General features: G+C 41.5%; 1 protein-coding gene across 4 annotated transcripts in view; it reads left to right on the forward strand.

Moving 5' to 3' along the window:
- The window catches only part of RUNX3 (RUNX family transcription factor 3), a gene marked incomplete at its 3' end in the record, with an annotated part of 232,507 nt that overhangs the window by 164,012 nt on the left and 48,568 nt on the right, over positions 1-19,927 (forward strand). For all 4 annotated transcript variants that reach the window (XM_081335173.1, XM_081335175.1, XM_081335174.1 and 1 more), the window contains 2 exons: positions 1,414-1,570; positions 9,194-9,298. In XM_081335173.1, the coding sequence (XP_081191299.1) occupies positions 1,414-1,570; positions 9,194-9,298 (262 nt within the window). The remainder of the gene's footprint in view (positions 1-1,413; positions 1,571-9,193; positions 9,299-19,927) is intronic.

Below are 19,927 nucleotides of genomic sequence, written 5' to 3' on the forward strand. Positions count from 1 at the left end.
GGGTTGGACTAGAAGACCTCCAAAGTCCCTTCCAACTCCATTATTTTGTCATGTACAGTTCATTCAGAGTGGCTCTTTTATTTTCTTAGTATAATAGTAAAAACCCAGTTTTTCATTCAAAGTCACCCCAAAGGAAAGTTTTTACAATGCCATACAAAATGACAAATTTTAGAACCACATAAAGAATATGTGTAAAAGGATGCCAGAGCAGTGAGAAAACATGGTCAGTACACAACAAGTTGTTTTCTTAATGCTGAAAGCTAACTAGGCTTAGCAGCCACTGTAAAATAATTCTTTTCGTGAGATGATCTTATGTGTGTCCTGTATTCAAAAAAGTTGCCTCTAAGCTGAAGGTTCTCCCTAAAATTAGTAACAGACAATGCAATGTCATTCCTGCCCTAGTTTGTTTTTACTCATTCTTAAACAATTCCACCCAGAATTGTGGGTCGTTGAGTAATATATAAATTTAATAACTTGTTGTTGTATCTGCCCTGATTTTGATCGTGAGAACATTTAAATGCATTTAAACACTTTTTAAAAACGTTTATCTAAATCACTTTTCAAAAAAGGAAAAAAGAGAAAAGAAGAGAAAATGTGTATTTTCTCAATATCTGCATCAGTTTAAAAAAAAGGGGGGGGGTTTTGCAACTGAGCAGTGTAGAAATTGCAGTAATAAATAACGCATCAAATAAATAAATGAAAACATATCCTATAAATGAAACATATCCAGAATAGGATGGAAAGTGTAAATACCAATGGATGTTTCTATTCCAAGTTTATATTACATTTCATTCGGTTCACGTCAAAGTTTCCCAAACCAAGTTCTTCAATCTTTTTGTCTCCCAATAACAATCTAATATAATCTTATTTTCTCAAAAATAAATCCTGTTGACTTACTTCTGTGGCCGTGTGAACGGGAACCCCTGCAAATTATAATGCCAATATATCCAGATGTTGGGGAGGCCAAGGTTTAGAACAGCAGCCTTAAGTATGTTTATTCTTTTTGCAAACAACCTTTTGACTGGGATGGTATAAGGCTCCTGCCTTCAGCAGGAGGCTGGATTGGAGGCCTTAGAGCAGGGGTCTGCAACCTTGAGAACTTTAAGACTTGTGGACTCCAGCTATGCTGGCTGAGGAATTCTGGGAGCTGAAGTCCACAAGTCTTAAAGTTGTCAAGGTTGCAGACTCCTGCCTTAGAGGTCTCTTCCAGCCCTGGGGTTCTATGATTCTATAGGAACGCAATTTGGGGTTCGCCCAAGAACATTGGCTGTGCCCTCCACCCACCTACTCGGCTCATGTTAAGTAGCATTTAGCCCTGGCTCCAAAATGTCCCTTGAATGGTCACAATTCATGCTGTTTAATGGACAGTTTTAATTAATTAATAATTCTAAATGCCACCTTGGTTCCTTCTAGGTGGTAGCCCTTGGGGACGTTCCTGATGGGACGGTGGTAACGGTCATGGCTGGTAACGATGAAAACTACTCGGCTGAGCTTCGGAATGCTTCGGCTGTAATGAAGAATCAGGTGGCCAGGTTCAATGACCTTCGCTTTGTCGGACGGAGTGGCCGAGGTAAGGACTTTAAAGGACTTTAACCAGGTTTTCTAACCTCTAACCTCTTTCCCTAGCATTCCCAGGTCTCTATTGAAAGCCAGAATGAAGGCATTTCCAACTTGGTGGGAACCCATGTTTTGCAGAAGTTCAAGTATTCCACCCATGTGTGTGCGCACATGCACATGTTCTCCATTAATAAAGGAGAATATTCTGTTACAATAGAAAATATGTACTCTATTGTAAAGCTGAGATACATATAGGTAGTCCTTGACCAAACCTCAGCCGGAAATTTCTGTTTCTAAGCAAGATAGTTGTTTCATGATTTTTGCTCCATTTTAGGACCTTTCTTACCATGGTTGTTAAGTGAATCACTGCAGTTGTTAGGTCAGTATCATGGTTGAATGAACCTGGCTTCCCCATTGACTTTGCTTGTCAGAAGGTTGTCCCATGACCCTGGGACACTGCAACCGTCATAAATACAGGCCTCTGAATTTTGATCACATGATCATAGGATACTGTAATGGTCATAAGTGTGAAAAATTGTCACAAGTCACCTTTTTAAGTGCTGTTAACTTCAACCTGTCACTAAACAAATGACATTGTTGAGGACTACCTGTATAAGATTTTTGAAGTGTGCACTGGGCTAAGTGTTTGTGCATATGAATTTCTGGAAGGAAACATCAGTAGGTGTAGACTTCAACTGTGTAAACAATAGTCCCATGGTTCTATGTCTCTCCCTCAATCCTTTGTTGAGGATTTTAAAGCTTCTCCAAATATTTCTGCTGAATTGTAACATTTAATGCTTAATTACGAAACAACAGAGAGTAATTGCTTTCATTGTGGTTAATTGCTTTCATTTTGATTAACAGTAAATTACGTTTCATCTTGGCTTGGCCCTATGTCTTTCATTTTCTGGCTTCTGTTTGCTGTATGGCCCCTGTCCCATGGCTTAGAGGCTAAGTCAGTATTTTTCAAACTTGGCATTTTTAAGATGGGTGGACTTCAATTCCCAGAATTCTCCAGCCAGCCATGTATGCAGGAAGATGTGTTGGGATTTAAACCATCAGTATCCCCAGCCTTTTATCACACTTTGGATAAAGATGGGGTCCTTGGTGTTCTCTGAGCTTGGTGTTGTGCTGATATTGTTACCTAGTTTGGTAATGAAATGTCTGCAAGAAAACCATCAAGCTCAGAGAACATCAAGGACTCCACAGTTTCAACCTTGAGCTACAGATATTCTCTACTTTGGATAAATGCTTGAAAATGAAAGGAATTCTTGTCCAAGCATAATTCTTGCATAGCTCCTTTTAGTTAGATTTACTGAGATGAAAGTTTTATATGTATTCCAGCAACAGAACTCTTTCCTATTCAGAACCAATTTATACCATACAACATTGTCAGTATAATTCATTCATTCTTGTAAGGAGGGGACTTTACACTGTAACCACCTTCCTATGATCCAGCAAGGTTTCATCATGGATGCTGGGGAAGTTGCAATTGACTGTTTACATAACAGTCTCCTGAATCTTTAGCAATCTAAGCCAATAGTTACACCTCTGTGCATTCGTAGGAAACAGCCTTAAACCAGTTTGAGCAAGGAAGTCCACGAGGTATGGTCAAAAAAATCATGATAGTAGTCACATTGGTGAGATTGAAACTCACCTGTGGGGTCCTTGGTGCTCTCTGAGCCTGGTGGTTTTCTTGCAGACGTTTCATTACCAAATTAGGTAACATCATCAGTGTGTTGCAATGATGCATTGATCACTACACAACTAGGGCACTGACAATGTTAACTAGTTTGGTAATGAAAGGTCTGCAAGAAAATCACCAAGCTCAGAGAGCACCAAGGCCCCCCATAGTTCAATCCTATGCTACAAATATTCTCTTCTATTGCAACTCACCTGCTGTGTTTGTCTGTGTGTATGTGCGTTTTACGATTGAACATGGAGTTTCAATTGCATTTTTACAGCTATCATCTTGACTTTTGGTAGCTACTCCCCAAATCAACCCTGACATGTAGACTCTGTGGAATTATCAGTGAATAAAAGAGGAGTCATTGGATCAAAATGGCTTTAGGGTGATCTTAATTCAATCTTCCTTGCAACCCAAGTACCGTCTTTAGCATGCATTCCTTCTGCAAAATGTGGCAGGCTCTCCAGGTTTCGCCTTCCCCCCTTCCCCCCAAATGTTGAATCCCTCATACAGGAATGTTGAAAAAGATTCCTGGGGCTTTTCGGCAAATGATCTTACATGCAATTTGCATGTAATAACTGTTTACTTGTTGCGCTCTGTGAAACCCAACTAGTTGACATTCTTGTCTGCATTTCTGTTTTCCTGCTGGATCTTTTCCCCGAGTGGCAGGCAGGCTTTTTTTTTTCTTTCAAACTGCTGCCCCCACCCCCCATTTAACTGCTTGCAGGTTGATGAATGGAAAATGTTTTGCTTTTATGAATTAAGCTTTCTGTACCCAATTATTTGCTTAAGTCTCCTCCCTCCCCCCCTTCTTCTTCCCCCCCCCATCCGCTTGACACAGTGTTCCAAACGTGAACATCGTTCAATCCAAACTTGACTCTTGAATTCATTAGGAGCCCCCACTTGGGTCTCCATGTCTGGGCTGAGAAATTACAGTAGTCTTAACTCCTTTGATTTCAATTCTTCTCTCTTTGACTTGCGCCAAGCTTAGAAAAGTGAGGGAGGAAACGTCTTTGACTTTTGTTGTAGGCAAGCTTTTGATTAAACCTCTATAAAGTTCGTTAAAATATTTTCATACACAGGACAGTTTGGGGTTTTTTTTAGCCGAATTAGTAACGACTGAGGGTTTTTCCCCTTCTGGATGGAGCTATTTTGGATTGGAAATGGACCTGGATGAGCTGCATATTTGAATGCACCCATCCTTCTGCTTAATTAAATCCCTCCGTGCTGAAGTCAGATTCTTGACTGAGGTTTAAGACCTTCTCTTCTTCTAGTTATGATCTTTTTATCTTGGAACCCACCACTGCTGAGAACTATGACAGTGCATGAAACCCAATCCCTAGCAAGATATTAATGCAGCTAGTCCTCAATTTAGGACCATTCATTTAGCAACAGCAATAGCACTTAAACTTATAGATTGCTTCATAGTGCTTTACAACACTCTGAGCAGTTTACAAAGGTCAGCATATTTTCCCCAACAATTTGGTCCTCATTTTACCGAGCGTGGAAGGATGGAAGGCTGAGTCAACCTTGAGTCAGTCAGGATTGAACTCCAGGTTGTGGGCAGAGTTTGCCCATAATACTGCATTCTAAGCACTGTTGCACCACGGCTTCTAGAAGATTCAATGGTACTAAAAATGTGACTTATGAGCAACCTTCACACAGTTTGAAACAGTTGCAGCATCTCCACAGTCACATAAACAAAATTTGTGCATTTAGCAACTGGCACGTGTTTATGATGGTTGCATCATCCCAAGGTTTGTGACCTTTCCAGCCAGCTTCCAGCAAAGTCAATGGGGGAAGCTGGATTCACTTAATGATCCCATGATTCTCTTAATAACTGCAGTGATTCACTTAACAACCAAGACCAAACAGGTAGTAAAATTAGGCGTGACTCACGTTAACACCTGCTTTGCTTGGCAACAGAAATTTTGGTCCAATTGTGGCCATAAATCAAGGACTATCTGTACTACACTGCTTATTCAGGGATAGTCAAGTAGATGTTTCTGACCACAGAAACAAAAGGACAATTTCCCCCCCCCCCCTCTCCCCATCCCCCATCAGCCTCCTCATTTTTAAATCGGTCATTCAGAGCTCGCTAAGTAATGGTCCTTTGCAGATTTGTGTAAAAAACCCATCCATATAGAAGGTAAAATATGTCAAGATGGCAGCTTGGATTATAGTTGCATGCATTCTTTTCACTTTTTAAATCTCCTACCCCCATGGACATTCCCAGAAAACAGATGTAATTATAATACTTGTCATTTAAACAAATATCACCAACCCAAAAAGATGATGAACAATTGACTTTAGAGTCTGATGCTTTGTCTGCTGATTGTTCTATTGACCTGATGAGGCATGTCAGAATTCCTTGTGTTCCTAAAGATTTCGAATCATTCTTTCAATAGAGAAAAAGAGATACTCCCTACAGCAGGGAGCATGGCTGACTGGGATATCCTGGGAGTTGATGTCCAGACTTCTTAAAGGTGTCGAGGTTGAGAAACACAAGCATAGACTCTCTGTATAGACTGGACAGTCATTCAACAAGGCCTTCAAACAGAGGAGAGGATCAGACGTTCTGTTTACCAGATCAGTTAGCAGTAACTAACTGCTCATAGATGCTTGCAAAATCCATAATCTGTTAATATTTTGTCTTCAGTGCAAACACAGACTTCAGATCAATAATTTATTGAAATACAGCACTGTCCTGCAATAGTCCTTCTGCATAATCTGATATCCCTCGTCTAAACCAACAATCCAAGCAAGGCCTGAATCCATGTTGGGTAACTTCATTTAGATCAGGGGTGTCAAACTCAATTTCACTGAGGGCCGCATCAGCATTATGGTTGCCCTCAGGGGGCCAGGTGGGTATGGCCAGGGTGGGCGTGGCCTACTGGGTGGGCGTGGCTAGAGTGCATATGGGCTACTGGTTGGGCGTGGCCAGCTCTACATCGTTGGCATCAAGGGTGCCTATGGGGGCCTGGGCAGGAGTGGGACAGATCTGAGGGTCTCTGGCGGAAGGAGGGTCTCTGGGCCAGGGCCAAGGCAGTGGGGGCCGTTCCCTCACTGTTTCCAGGATGGCTTCGCGGGCCACATGAAACCACTTCGCGGGCCGGATCCGGCCCCCGGGCCTTGTGTTTGACATGTCTGATTTAGATGAACCTAATCAAAAACAGCAGCTTACCACCTCTCTTGAAATCCAGTGATGCCAATGTTTTAGTGTTCCAGCTAGTTAGTTAGTTACCAAATAGAGTTGGAAGGAACCTTGGAGGTCTTCTAGTTCAACCGTCTGCTCAAGCAGGAGACCATGTACTATTTCAGACAAGTAGCTGTCCAGTCTCTTCTTAAAAACCTCCAGGGACGAAGCACTCACAACCTCTGGTGGCCAGCTGTCCCACTGGTTAATTATTCTCACTGTTAGGAAGTTTCTCCTTAGTTCTAGGCTGCTTCTCTCCTTGATTAGTTTCCATCCATTTTTTTTCCTCGCCTTGGCTTGCTATGGAAAATAAGTTGACCCCATCTTCTACGTGGTGAATACTGGAATACTGCTATCATGTCATCTCCAGTCCTTCCCCCCCCCCCCCGCTCTAGACTAGCCATATCCAATTCCTACGACTGTTTTTCATATGCTAAGGTAAAAGTGGCCTCGGTTACATTCAAGATCTGAGATGTTGGCAAAACTAACCAGTCTCATTATCAACTTCTTCTGTTTGGCCACAATCCCTGGTTTACCAGCCAGCCTGGCACTGCCATAACTACACCTCCAACTGTCAGTGGCTGAATATCTATTCAGCAAAGGAAGCTGTGATTATGTGGTTTGAAGACAGGGTGGTAGGAACTCAATTGCCTTCAAATTCACCAGAGCTCTCCTTGTTCTGAAGGTAGAGAAGGTTTCCTGATGACTTCGGGGCACTTTCCTCACATTTGCAATTTGAACGTTCAAGAAAGACCTATGTGTACACCTGGAAACCACAAAGCCACAGAAATGAAAAGCATCTTGAAAGTTGAGTCAGACATTAGGAATTTGCTGAACTCCCGGTCAGATATGGAGGGGTCACCAGGAAAGTGGTAGAGCAGTGTTTCTCAACCTGGACCGGTTTCTGAGGTGTGGACTTCAACTCCCAGAATTCTCCAGCCAGCTGGCTGGGGAATTCTGGGAGTTGAAGTCCACACCTCAGAAACCAGTCCAGGTTGAGAAACACTGTGGTAGAGCATAGGTTTGGCATGAATGCCCTTTCAATTAAAACATTTCCTAGATAAGAAAATGAAATGTCCTATTCATTTATTTTAAGGTATCCTCATCTGAAAAAGCAACAACCACATTCTTCTGGGGTAGAAGAAAAAGAAAGATTTTCAGATAAACTTTAGACAATTTTATTAAAAAACCGGAAGTCTTCCATACATAAAAAGTATTATGAGATAACTTATATTTATGTTTTATTCAGTTGGGAAAATCTCTGGCTCTTCTAATGTAATAAAAACATTGCTCAATATTAGACCATATTTGTTAAATAAAATCCTCAAGCATTAAATTTGAAAATGATGAAATAAATATTATGATTTATTTGACCCAAAACAAATTCCATTAACTATCATATACTGTAACAGGAATAATTGAAAAGTCAAGATCAAAAGAAAGGGGGTTGGCTGATATAAAGCAAAATAAAATAAAAGAGAGAGAGTGACTAACTTAAAGTCACTTTCATGGCTTAGGCAGGACTTGAACTCGTGGTCTCTTGCTATCTAGCCTAGTGCCTTAACCACTGACTAGACCAAAGTAGCTCTCATCAAAATAATGACTTTTTAGAACTTGGCACGTGGGAAACTGCAATGAGAGCCAGAGATGGCCACAGCTTAATCAGATGTTGAAAAATAGACTTTCGGCATAGTATTATACATTAGAACAGTAAAGCACCAGATTCAAGTCCTCAACTTACTGTAGTTCATTAAGTGACCGTTCAAAGTTACAACGGCACTGGAAAAAAATGACAGCCATTTTTCTCACAACTGTTGCAGCATCCCCAGGGTCATGTGATCAAAATTCAGACAAAATTTGGCAGCTGGCATGTATTTATGACATTTGCAGTGTCCCAGGCATCACATGATCATCTTTTGTGACCTTCTGACAAGCAGTCAATGGGGAAGCCAGATTCATTCAACTAACCATGTTAGTAACTTAACAACTGCAGTGATTCACTTAACAACTTCCTGTGCCAAGAAAGGTCGTAAAATGGGGTAAAATTCACCAAACAACTGTCTTGCTTAGCAACAGAAATTTTGGGCTTCATTGTGGTTGTAAGTCGAGGGCTACCTGTACAGTATTTAAGAATGCTGAGAGGCAGTTTGGTGTAGCGATTGAAGGCTAATAACCAGGAGATGGTGAGTTCTAGTCCTTCCTTAGGCACAAAATTGGCAGGGTGTCCTTGGGCCAGTCCTTCTCTCCCAGCCTTAGGAAGAACAGGCAAAACCACTTTAACAAGTCCTGCCAACAAAACTGCAGGGACTTGTCCAGGCAGTCATCAGGAGTCAAGTCTGACTCAAAGGCATTCCTGCCCCCCCAAGCCCCCCACCCCCCCAAGAATGCTATGTGAATGTTCATGTGTACACAAGGTTAGCAAATACCTCAATACGGTTGAAATAGCATTGTTCAATGCTGAGCGTATTGTAAGATTTATAAGAACATTGATATTGTGTCCTTCCAGATGTCAGTCTGAAACGCCTGAGAATCAGAATTGTCAACAAGGACTCAGTTTCAGATCTGCTTGCAAATGCAACATGGATGAGCGACTTCTCTATGCAGAACAGGAATTTTGTTGGTCTATCCTATTTTTGTCATAGTTTTTTCTTTTAAATGGAGCTATGTACTTTACTAAAGAGGTTCCTATCACCCTCTGAATTCATGCAGCCTTTTCCCCCTCTGATTTCCTCTCTATGCTGTTTCTTTTAAAGGAAAAAGCTTTACGTTGACCATCACAGTCTTCACCAACCCTACTCAGGTTGCTACATATCACCGGGCCATTAAAGTGACCGTCGATGGGCCCCGGGAACCGAGAAGTAAGTGAACTCTTATTTTCAGACAGGAAATTGGTATCTATTCTGATGTTTCCTCTCTGCATCCACCCTCTTGGTGGCCAGATTAGATTAAGTAGATGGCGCTGACAGATGTCATTGCTGAAATGTTAAAATGTGCTTCTTGTTGTGGGTGTTTCCGAGACCAGCATCGTCATCTCCAATGGAAGGTTCTGCTGGGGGAGGAAATGCAACCAGGATGGCCAGTGGGAATCACGGAGAGAAACTGGCCTTGATTTGGTTGGGATGCAGCAGAACGTAGGATGGGAGAGGAAAAGGAGTGCAGGTAGTCCTGGACTTATAACCGTAACTAAGATCAGAATTTTCATTGCTAAGCAAGATGGTTATTAAATGAATCATGGGCGATTGTATGATCTTTTTTTTCGGCCTGGCTGTTAAGTCAGTCACTGCTTTTGTTAAGTGAATCATGCATTCATTAAGTGAATCTGTCTTCCCCCATTGACTTTGTTTGTTTGTCGGAAGCCAACCGGGAAGGTCACAAATGGCAATTGCCTGAACCCAGGGTGCTGCAGTTATCATAAATATAGGCTGGTTGCCAAGCACCCAAATATTGATCACATGATTGTGGGGATGCTGCAGTTGTGTGAGTACAGGTTTTCAGTCACTTTTTTCAGGGCCGTTGTAACTTTGAGTGGTCACTAAATGAATGACTGTAAGTTGAGGTCTACCTGTATGATGACTTATGGGCTTGCTTTAACACTGATGCAGATAGGTAGTTTTAAACCAGGTTTGGCAGGCTGAAGGCTTAAGAGACACCGATTTCTGAATTCTGTAATCCAGAGCATCATATCTGAATATCAGTGCAGAATTCTGAATCTCACAGAAATTATCACGGAGGCCCTAAAATAAATTTAGCATGGCTTGAAAGGCAGGTAGGTCCCTGGAAAGCTTCCCCTTATCTAGGGAAAAAAGTAGAACATTCTCGCCGTGACTATGTTGTGTATTGTTGTTTTGGAGTCTCCCCAAAGCATGACTTGTGTACCTTTTGCCAAAAGGCAACTGACTCTTGAATGTTGCATCTCCCTTCCCCAATGGGTCAAGCATTCTTTTCTCTCTGTCCATTCAACTTCTTACAGCTGATAGTTTACAGCAGGGTTATGGATTTCAACTTTCAGAATTTCTCAGCCAGCATAGCTGGCTAGGAAATTTGGGGAGTTGAAGTTCACAAGTTTTAAAGTGGGCAGGGTTGAACAACCCTGCTTTAGAGCAAATCCCTTTCTTTCAAATTACTCTTGGAGCTGTGGAGGTTCGTATTTAAAACTCAGTTAACTCATGTTTGCAATTTTTTAAAAAGTGCTTCCATTTTCCTAATGCCCTTCTTGTGAATAAGCACCACTTCGCGAGGGAAAGCGGAAAATATATTAACTTGTTCTCGGGTAGAAAGGAATATTTTTTGAAAATAAATTTTAAATGCTCTTTCATTCTCTGTTCACCCAACATGTTTAACCAGATCAGTTACAAACACTGCAGCTGCAGATAAAACATGGGCTGCAGTGAACCTTGGTTAGTTTTCTTGTGGTTTAAAGAGCTGTGCTAACCAAGCCCCTTTGGTTAAATTTTGATTTAGCAAATTGTTAAGTCTACAAATTGGGCTTTGTAACCAGGCTAAACAGAAGTCCAGTAGCACCTTTTCTGACTCACAATGTTATTTAAAAATAATGCTTTTGTAAATTGGAGAAATGTTACCAAACTCCTGATGTTTATTTATTTATTTATTTATTTATGCTATCCTAGACTAACAGAGCTCTCCTGCTACTTGGTAAAACCAAGCTGAATGTGTTGTGTGAATGCATTCTCTGAGTACTGAACTCAAGGAAAATCGATTGTTGTATACCATCCAGAGTTGTTTTTTGTGTGATGGACAGCCATGCAAATTTGATTTAAACATTTATGAATAAAATCATACTGCTGGGGAAAGTCATCAGTTACCTGTTAAACTTTGTCCAAGCTAAATCTCCAGAACTGCTGAATTCTATTATTTTAGAGCAGGAAAGATGGTATAGCAAAAACTAAATTTATGATCCACCATTATTTTCTCTGTTCATTTCACTTCCAGCATGCAGATATTACTGTTGCTTTCACCTCTCTTGGACATTCTTAGCTTGGGAAATGGAATGGGGAGGTTGTGTAAGTCCCCAAGTTAAGGATTTAGCATGTTGTGTGAACTCAGCTAAGAATGGCCATGCAGGACTCAGCTAAGGCCCAGGACCCTTTTCAGAGGCCTATTTTGTCCATCTTTTGAAGGCCATTGACTTACCCTATGTCTGTGTTTGGAGTTTTCACAGCCACCCCTGAGTAAATGTACTTAGCATAATTATAAATGCAGGACCAGCTTGTGAAGTGAATCATCCTCAACTCCTCTTCTGCATTTCAACAGAGGACGGAAATTAAAGATTTCTGTGATAGGCTGATTAGATGCTGCAGCATGTGAGATTTGCTAGTTCTAATTTGACAAGTTCCTGGCAGTTTAAACTTGTGGGTGAATTATCTGTATCTTTAATATGCCAGATTTTTTTTTCCTCCCCCACCTTTTGAGTCTCTCTACAGACTGAAATTTTGCAATTGGCTCTAGAACAGGGCTTTGGGGAGGCAGCAACAACCACACCCAGACAAAAAAGAAATTGAGAAGCCTCAGTGGTTTCAGCAATGAGCCAGATTCACACATGCTTGTAAATCAGTCCCAAAGCCCCTCTGTTTGATTCCTTGAATTGCTGTTTTCTAAACTTGGTATTAAAAAAAAACCAGTGTATTTTTCATGACATCCTATGTAATGGAAGGGGACTCCTGGGGCCATCTAGCCCATCCTTCTTCCCTGTGCAGGAATCCAAATTTGAGGATCCCTGATAGATCACAGTCCAAATTCCTCATGAACGTGCCCAGTGAACGGAAGACCACCCTGTCTCTTGGGCATCACTTCTACTGTTGAGCTTGGACTTTTTTTCAACTTTCAATCAGAATTTGCCTTCTGTAACTTGAATCTATGTCCTTCATTTTGTAGGTCAAATATTCTTCTACGGATCACCTTCATTCCTTACATTATTTTAAAAATGGCAGCATAGCCCTCCCCTTCGCTCTATCCATTTCCTCTCATTTTCCTTGAAGGATTTGGTGGGGATTCAAGATATCATCCAGCCACCATTGTGGTGCTGGGTCACTAATCCAGACTAATCCACTAATCCACAACCGTTGTTCCACAACCACAATGATGGCTGGATCAGGCTGATCTAAATAACTGATGGGAATGGTCTCTTTGTTTCCAGCCTTGGATCGCTTCAGCGTCCTTTTCTGCCCACTTTCCAGTTGTCTGAATGCACTGTCAGATCAGGGGGTGCTCACAGGGCATGGTTGAAAAAGTCAAGAAGGCAGCCATGGATGGTACAATCAGAGTTCCACTGTTCTTTTTTTTTCTTTTTTAGTGTGTTGTCTTGCAGAATTTTGATCACACCATCATGGCTGCCATCTTGATTTTTTCAACCCTATCCTGTGAACACTCCTGTCTCACTTAGTCTCAAAAATAGTCAAGATCCCTTAAAGGCTGATGGATGAGTTGTTTGCAAAAGTTAGGCAAATTCCTGAATGTTCTGTCAGCTCAGGGGGTGCTCACAGATACTGTATGGTTGAAAAAGTCAAGATGACAGCCATGGATGGTGCCATCAAAGCTCCACTGTTCTTTTTAATGTGTCACTTTGCAGAGATTTGATCACACCTTCACGTTGCTTCCTGACTGATCTTAACTGCCTCCGGGCTAAGAACAAAATCAATCACCGTTTTTTGTGGTCACTGACCAATATTAATTGCAACACATCAATATATACCTGAGGTGAGATAACTGTAGAAGGAACCTTGTGGCAAACATATTGTTCCTGTTTGATGTTAGATCAGCGGAGTAAAGTATTCTATGATAGCTGGATCTGTTCTTCATAGTGATGAGTTTTGCTAAGTGTCATTCTAGGGCAGGGGTAGGCAACCTTGGCTCTTTTATGACTCGTGGACTTCAACTCCCAGAATTCCTGAGCCATCCATGCTGAGGAGAAATGGAGAAGTTTCCAAGCTGAGCCATCCTGGCTCAGGAATTCTGGGAGTTGAAGTCCACGAGTCATAAAAGAGCCAAGGTTGCCTACCCCTGTTCTAGGGTCTTGCCTAATAGCACCTGATGTGCATACACTTATTGGTCATCCAGGACAGGCCAAGAACAGGTATCTAGAGAATATTATTAAAGCCTCCATATCAGAGGAGGATGTGAGCTAGTGACTCGGTAACACCCATTCTACAAGGACAGGTTCTTTCGGCAAAAAGAGTTATTTCTGGATTTTCCTTTCCAAGCTGCTGATGGAGAGACATCAAACAGTATGAGCATGAAAGGCCTGTGGTTTTTGTGGTCTATGAGCTGTTGGAGTTACCTATCTAGATGACTTTTTTTAATGGTTTCCCAACTTATTGTAGAAATTCTAGAACTTGTAGAAGTTCAGTTTGGAATTCAGTGTCCAGAATTTACTTAAACCTAGCAAATGAGGTAACGCAAGGCATCAAATGTATCAGGTTTAGAAGACCATCTAGGACAGTGTTTCTCAGTCTCAGCAACTTTACGATGTGTGATCTAGAACTTCCAAAGCTTCTGTCTCTGAAACAGGCGTGTCAAGGGCAGGCAACCTGTGCCTTGTTTTGTAGGACGGAAAGCAACTCCTTATGAGAGTAGAACAGAAGCTTTTTACTGGTGCTTGTTAGGACAGGAGTCATTCTAATGTATGTTTACTTTAAAAGATGGCTAATTTTGGTGGACATTAGGAGAACCTTCTTGATGGTGTGGTCAAATCAATAGTAAAAGGGACTTAATGAAAGGTGGAAGATTTCTGAAAGAGGCTGGAAAATCTTCTGTTGGTGATCTCTCTCTCTCTCTCTCTCTCTCTCTCTCTCTCTCTCTCTCTCTCTCTCTCTCTCTCTCTCTCTCTCTCTCTCTCTCTCTCTCTCCTCTCCCTCTCCCTCTCCCTCTCCCTCTCCCTCTCCCTCTCCCTCTCTCTCGCTGTTCTGCATCCAATCGAATGAAACACCTCAGTTCTGATGGATATGTGCCCATTCCCTTAGATGAACACTAAGCCACCTACTGTGCCCTTCCAAACCATATGAAATGGAAGGGGACTGGACTGTATCTACTAGGATAAATATTTTCAAATGGGAATTTGTTGTGGAATGGGACAACTTGCCACAACTGACTCGCCATGACCAACTACCTACGGCCTACTCACTATGGCCAACTCACTGCAGCCAACTTGCCACAGAACAATTCAACAATTCATTTCAAATAATTTAAAAAATATATTAATTTTTGTCATTAATATTTCATTTTGTCCTTCTTTTAGCATCCTTTCTTTAATGATTCTATTCCACTATTTCTTCAATATTAGTGTAACTCTTGTCCCATGGCGAGCTGGCCATGGTGAGTTGTTCCACGGCATGTTGGTTGTGGCAAATTGGCCACAATGAGTTGGCTGCAGTGAGCTGGCCGTGACGAGTTGCCCAAAAGGTCACTTAGTGAGTTGAAGAAAAAATGCATTATCTGAGCCGTGTGCTGAGATGATGAGGTTAATCTGAGTTGTTCCAGACAATTCTGACAAACACTTTGACACTAAAATATTGGAGGGAATGTGATGAAATATCGGCCCGGGTACCTGGATATGGAAGAGATAAATTCACAAGTCCCTTGATGGACAACTTTGAGGAACAAGAAAGCCATGCTCTTTGCATTTCCTTGCTGGTGCCCTCCTCCTGTCCATCCCACTTTTTTTCACCTGTGCACCTGGCTAGTAAAACCAGCCTCGGTATGGTAATCCTCCCAAGTACTTCTGGTTCCACAACAGAGAGGAAACAGGTGGGGTTGGCAAAGAAGGAAGGCGAGCCGCTTCTGCTCAGTGGTGAAAGTAGAAGGATCCAGGTGGCCACATCGGCTTTAACAACACTTTGCGGTTTTGTTTTTTTGGCTTGGATCTGCAATCAGTTTGTTAATCTGTTAATTACACAGATTAAAATTGATTCATGTTTTCAGTTTCCTCCTCCTCGGAATCCTTAAATGTCAACTCTTCTCTTTCTTTCTTTCTTTCTTTCTTTCTTTCTTTCTTTCTTTCTTTCTTTCTTTCTTTCTTTCTTTCTTTCTTTCTTTCTTTCTTTCTTTCTTTCTTTCTTTCTTGGCAGAGAGTCGATACAGAGGGTGAATGGCGTGTTTACAGTATATCTCCTAAAGAGGACAGTGTTTTATTTGAAGGCTTCTTCTTTGGGTCTTGGGAGTTCAGCAGGGCAGACCTGGTTAGACCATGGATGGGAAATATCAGAGCTGTAGGCTGGATTGGGAAATAGGAAAAAAAAAATTCTTGAAGAAAGCAATACAGATAGTCCTCAACCTATGACCACAGTTGGGATCATAACTTCTGTTGCTAAGTGGTTGTTTAGTGAATTGTCTTTGATTTTATGACCTTTTTTTGCCGTGGTGATTAAGCAAATTGGGCTTTTCCCATTGACCAAGAGGTTTTGGTTTTTTTTAAAAAAAAAGGCAATTGGACTTGTTTTTCCTTGAAGAGTTTTCACTTCCCGTCCAAGAACTTCATCAGTTCATGAAGTGGGGCATGACCTGGATGACTGAGAATCTCCACAGACATTTTCCCATTGGCCTTGCTTGTCAGAAGCTGGCTGGGAAAGTCACAAATAGTGATCACATGACCCTGGGATGCTGCAATGATCATGAAGCCGTGCAGTTGCCAAGCACCCAAGTTTTGATCATGTGACCCCAGGGATGCTGCAATATTGTGTGAGGTCCAGTCACAGGTCACTTTTTTCCCCCCAACTCTGAATGCTCATTAAATGAACAGTTGTCAGTCGAAGACTACCTGTAGTAAAATGAGATGAACATGCCCCCCAAAATTATCAGGAATTGGGTTCAAAACTGGAGGAGATTTCCCCTTCATGTCTCTTTTTACAGATTCTTTTAGGACAGCCTTTCTGCTTGCCCAGCTATTGTTGGGTCATCCCTTATTCAAAAGTGTCCTTTGATTGAGATGGCTGTCAACATTGCCAAGATTTAGAAACACTGAGCTAGAATAGGGGTCTCCAGCCTTGGCAACTTTAAGACTTGTGGACTTCACAAGTCATAAAAGGCCCATAGTTCCCTATCCCTGCTCTAGAATGTCTCAAGGGAGATATTAAAATGTCTGCTATATTAAAATGTCTGAATTAGGCAAACAGTCATTCTGGAACATATGGAACAATTAAGGAGAAGTTGGAGGGCCAAGTGTCCTCAACAGCTTTGCAAGGCCAGGCTGTTCTCTCCCTGTTTCTTGTTTCCAGCTTATAAAATGACCGTGTTAGTCTATTCTCTGTAGCCATCAGGAGTTAGAATTTTAAACTTTAAAAGGCTAAACCGAAAAGCAAGTTGCTAGTACCTATGGGCAGAAAGCTGCAATTCCTTACAGAAGCAAAGAGAAAGGAGACAAATAAAATCGTTGAAATGACTGTTTGGATCCCGAAGAATTCTCAATAACAATATATAATGTCAGCAATATTCAAATGCCATTTATTTTATGGGTTTCTTTCCACAACTAGTGAGCAAAACATTCCACACTCTTTATTAATTTTGTAAAAAAAAATCTGCTTTGGAAGCTGAGCAAAAAGGTATGCAAGAATGCCATTCTTATTCAGTAGCTTTGGCAGATGTAGGTCTTTCTGTTTTCAGTTAGAAAAACTATACTCAAAAAAAAACACTACATTGGAGGATAGCAGAACAAATTCAGCTGCTCTATTTCGGTCTTAATTTGTTGCATCTTTTCCCAGTTTGAGGAGGCTGATGAAAATCCACTTGCATTAAGCAATTCTTCTAAAATAGATAGCCAGTTTTCCTTTTGCGACAGAGGATGCGGATCATTTTTATTGTTTATTAGAGTGAAGTTTTGTCCTCTAGCCTAGGGGGTTCCAAACTTGGCAATTTCAAGACTTATGGACTTCAACTCCCAGAATTCCTGAGAGCATGGCTGGCTGTGGAATTCTGGGAGTTGAAGTCCAGAAGTCTTGAAATTGCCAAGTTTGGACACCGCTGCTCTAGCTCAGTGTTTCTAAATCTTGGCAACGTTGAGATGTTTGGCCTTCAACTCCCAGAATGAGGAGTCCAACATGACCTAGAAGTTTTGTTTGCATCTGCAAGTTGAATAAAAAGGAACAGGGAGAACTTATCCTAAAGTACTACATGTTTAGGCCAAGGCAACTCCAGAAATAACGTGTTTTGTTTTTTTTTAAATTTTTTTTACTGTTATACCTGGAAAACCTGATTAATGTGGATATTTTCCCTCCAGCAAGATTCTTTTAAGTTTGAAGAGACAAACAAGGAGACTTCTGTTCTGCAGCAAAGAAGGAAATGATTTCACTTTAGGACCTTTGTGTTTCCCTCTTTTTCTTCTGGGCCGTGTTAGTATTTTCTCTGTAGCCATTGGGAGTTAGAATTTTAAATGTTAAGAGGCTAAACAAAAAAGTAAGGTGCTAGTCCCTATGGGCAGAAAGTTGCAACTCCTTACAGAAGCAAAGAAAAAGGTGGAAATTAGCTGATTATGATGCTGGCTCGATCTGGCAAATTCCTCACTTTTTTTTCCACTTTGAGAAGTCGGTTACTTTCCTCTCCTGCAGTTGCAGAAATCTGGTGAGACTTTTGCATCGTTTCCCTCTGGAAATGCAGAAACTTCCAACCTGACTTTTATCAAATACGTTCCTGGTTGTGATGCCATCCCTGAGTCATTGGGCAGATTACTTCTGCCTACCCGCTTAGAGAGGAGCAGATATTATCTTATTACAGGTAGTCCTTGAGTTACAACCGTAATGGAACCTGCCCACCACAATCGTAAATCGTGATGGTTGTAAAGCAGGTTGATTGTGTGACCAACCTGATTTTATTACCCTTTTTGCAGCGGTCCTTAAGCGAATGGTTTGCTGTGAGTGTGGTTTTGCCAAAAAGCAGAAGTGTAGCCCAGTTATGAAGGTGATGATGTTAGTCAGTCAGTCAGGTTCATGAGCACGGGATGTAGTTATATGCAGGATCACCTCTCTCTGGGGCTTATCTGTCCATAGCACCAAATTAGATAGACTAGGCACACTTCTAAGACCCTTCCCTTAAACCAGGGGTAGGCAACCTCGGCTCTTTTATGACTCATGGACTTCAACTACCAGAATTCCTGAGTCAGCTATGCTATGCTGACTCAGGAATTCTGGGAGTTGAAGTCCATGAGTCATAAAAGAGCCGAGGTTGCCTACCCCTGCCTTAAACGCTGCCAATTTGAGGGACCTAGGAAGCGAGCCTTTTGCATAGCAGCCTCTACCCCAGGGGTCTTCAAACCTGGCCCTTTCATGACCTGTGGGGCATGCCTGGCTGAGGAATTCTGGGAGTTGAAGTCCACAAGTCATAAAAGGGCTAACTTTGAAGACCCCTGCTCTACCCTATGGAACACCCTTCCCCTTGAGATCCAGCAGGCCCTCTCTTAACCTTCTCAAAACCACAAAGAGCTGGCTTTTCCCCCCAGGCGTTGCAATAGGGTAAAGCCAGAGTTGTCAGAGTTTTGCGGGTTGTACCTAGAGAGTTGGATTATGGTACCAGGTTTTCCTGTTTCTGTTTCCAATCTTTTTTGCTGTTCATTTTTTGGTATGATATTGTTTGTTTATTGTGGTTTTGAGCTGCCCAGAGTTCTGGTTTGAAGACAGGCAGCCCTACAAGTAATTTAAACAATTATTTGTTATTACTGTTGCTATTATCCACCTCAGTCACCAAAATGATGCTTGTCAGTGTATGAAAGCATGAAGATTAAAAACAGAAATGAAGTCCTCAACTTACGATCACAATTGAGCCCAAAGATTATGTTGCTAAATAAGGCATTTGTTAAGTGAATTTTGCCCCCTTTTAAGACCTTTGTTGCCCCGGTTGTTAAGTGAATCACTGCAGCTGGTAAGTTAGTAACCTGGTTGTTAAATAAATCTGGCTTCCCCATTGACTTTGCTTGTCAGAAGGTTGCAAAAGGTGACCACGTGATCTTGGGACACTACAACAGTCACAAATATGAGTCAGTTGCAAAACATCTGAATTTTGATCGTGTGATCATGGGGATACTGGAAAGGTCGTAACTCTGGAAATTGGTCACAAGTGACTTTTTTCAGTGCTTTTGTAACTTTGAACTGTCAGTAAAGGAACTGTAGTAAGTCAAGGACTACCTGTATTATAAATTAGGAAGTTGATCCAACTGTATTGGGGAACAAGAACACCATAAGAACAGCCATCAAACAGGGTTACAAATTACTCTACCTGTTGGACTCTCTGAAAAAGCTGAGCCTTCCACTTCTGAAGGCAAGCGGAGTTAGGACTATACAGGTAGTCCTTGACTTACGATCACAGTTGAGCCCAAAATTTCTGTTGCTAAGTGAGACAGTTGCTAAGTGAGTTTTGTACCATTTTACCTAGTTTGGGTAAAACGTCTGCAAGAAAAAAAAATCATTTCATCATGGCAAGAAAGGTCACTAACTTGGGCATGACTTCCTTTGTCTTGCTTAGCAATGGAAATTCTGGTTCCAGTTGTGGTC

The sequence above is a fragment of the Vipera berus genome, assembly GCF_964194415.1.
Source record: "Vipera berus genome assembly, chromosome: 9".
Taxonomy (NCBI): Eukaryota; Metazoa; Chordata; class Lepidosauria; order Squamata; family Viperidae; genus Vipera; species Vipera berus.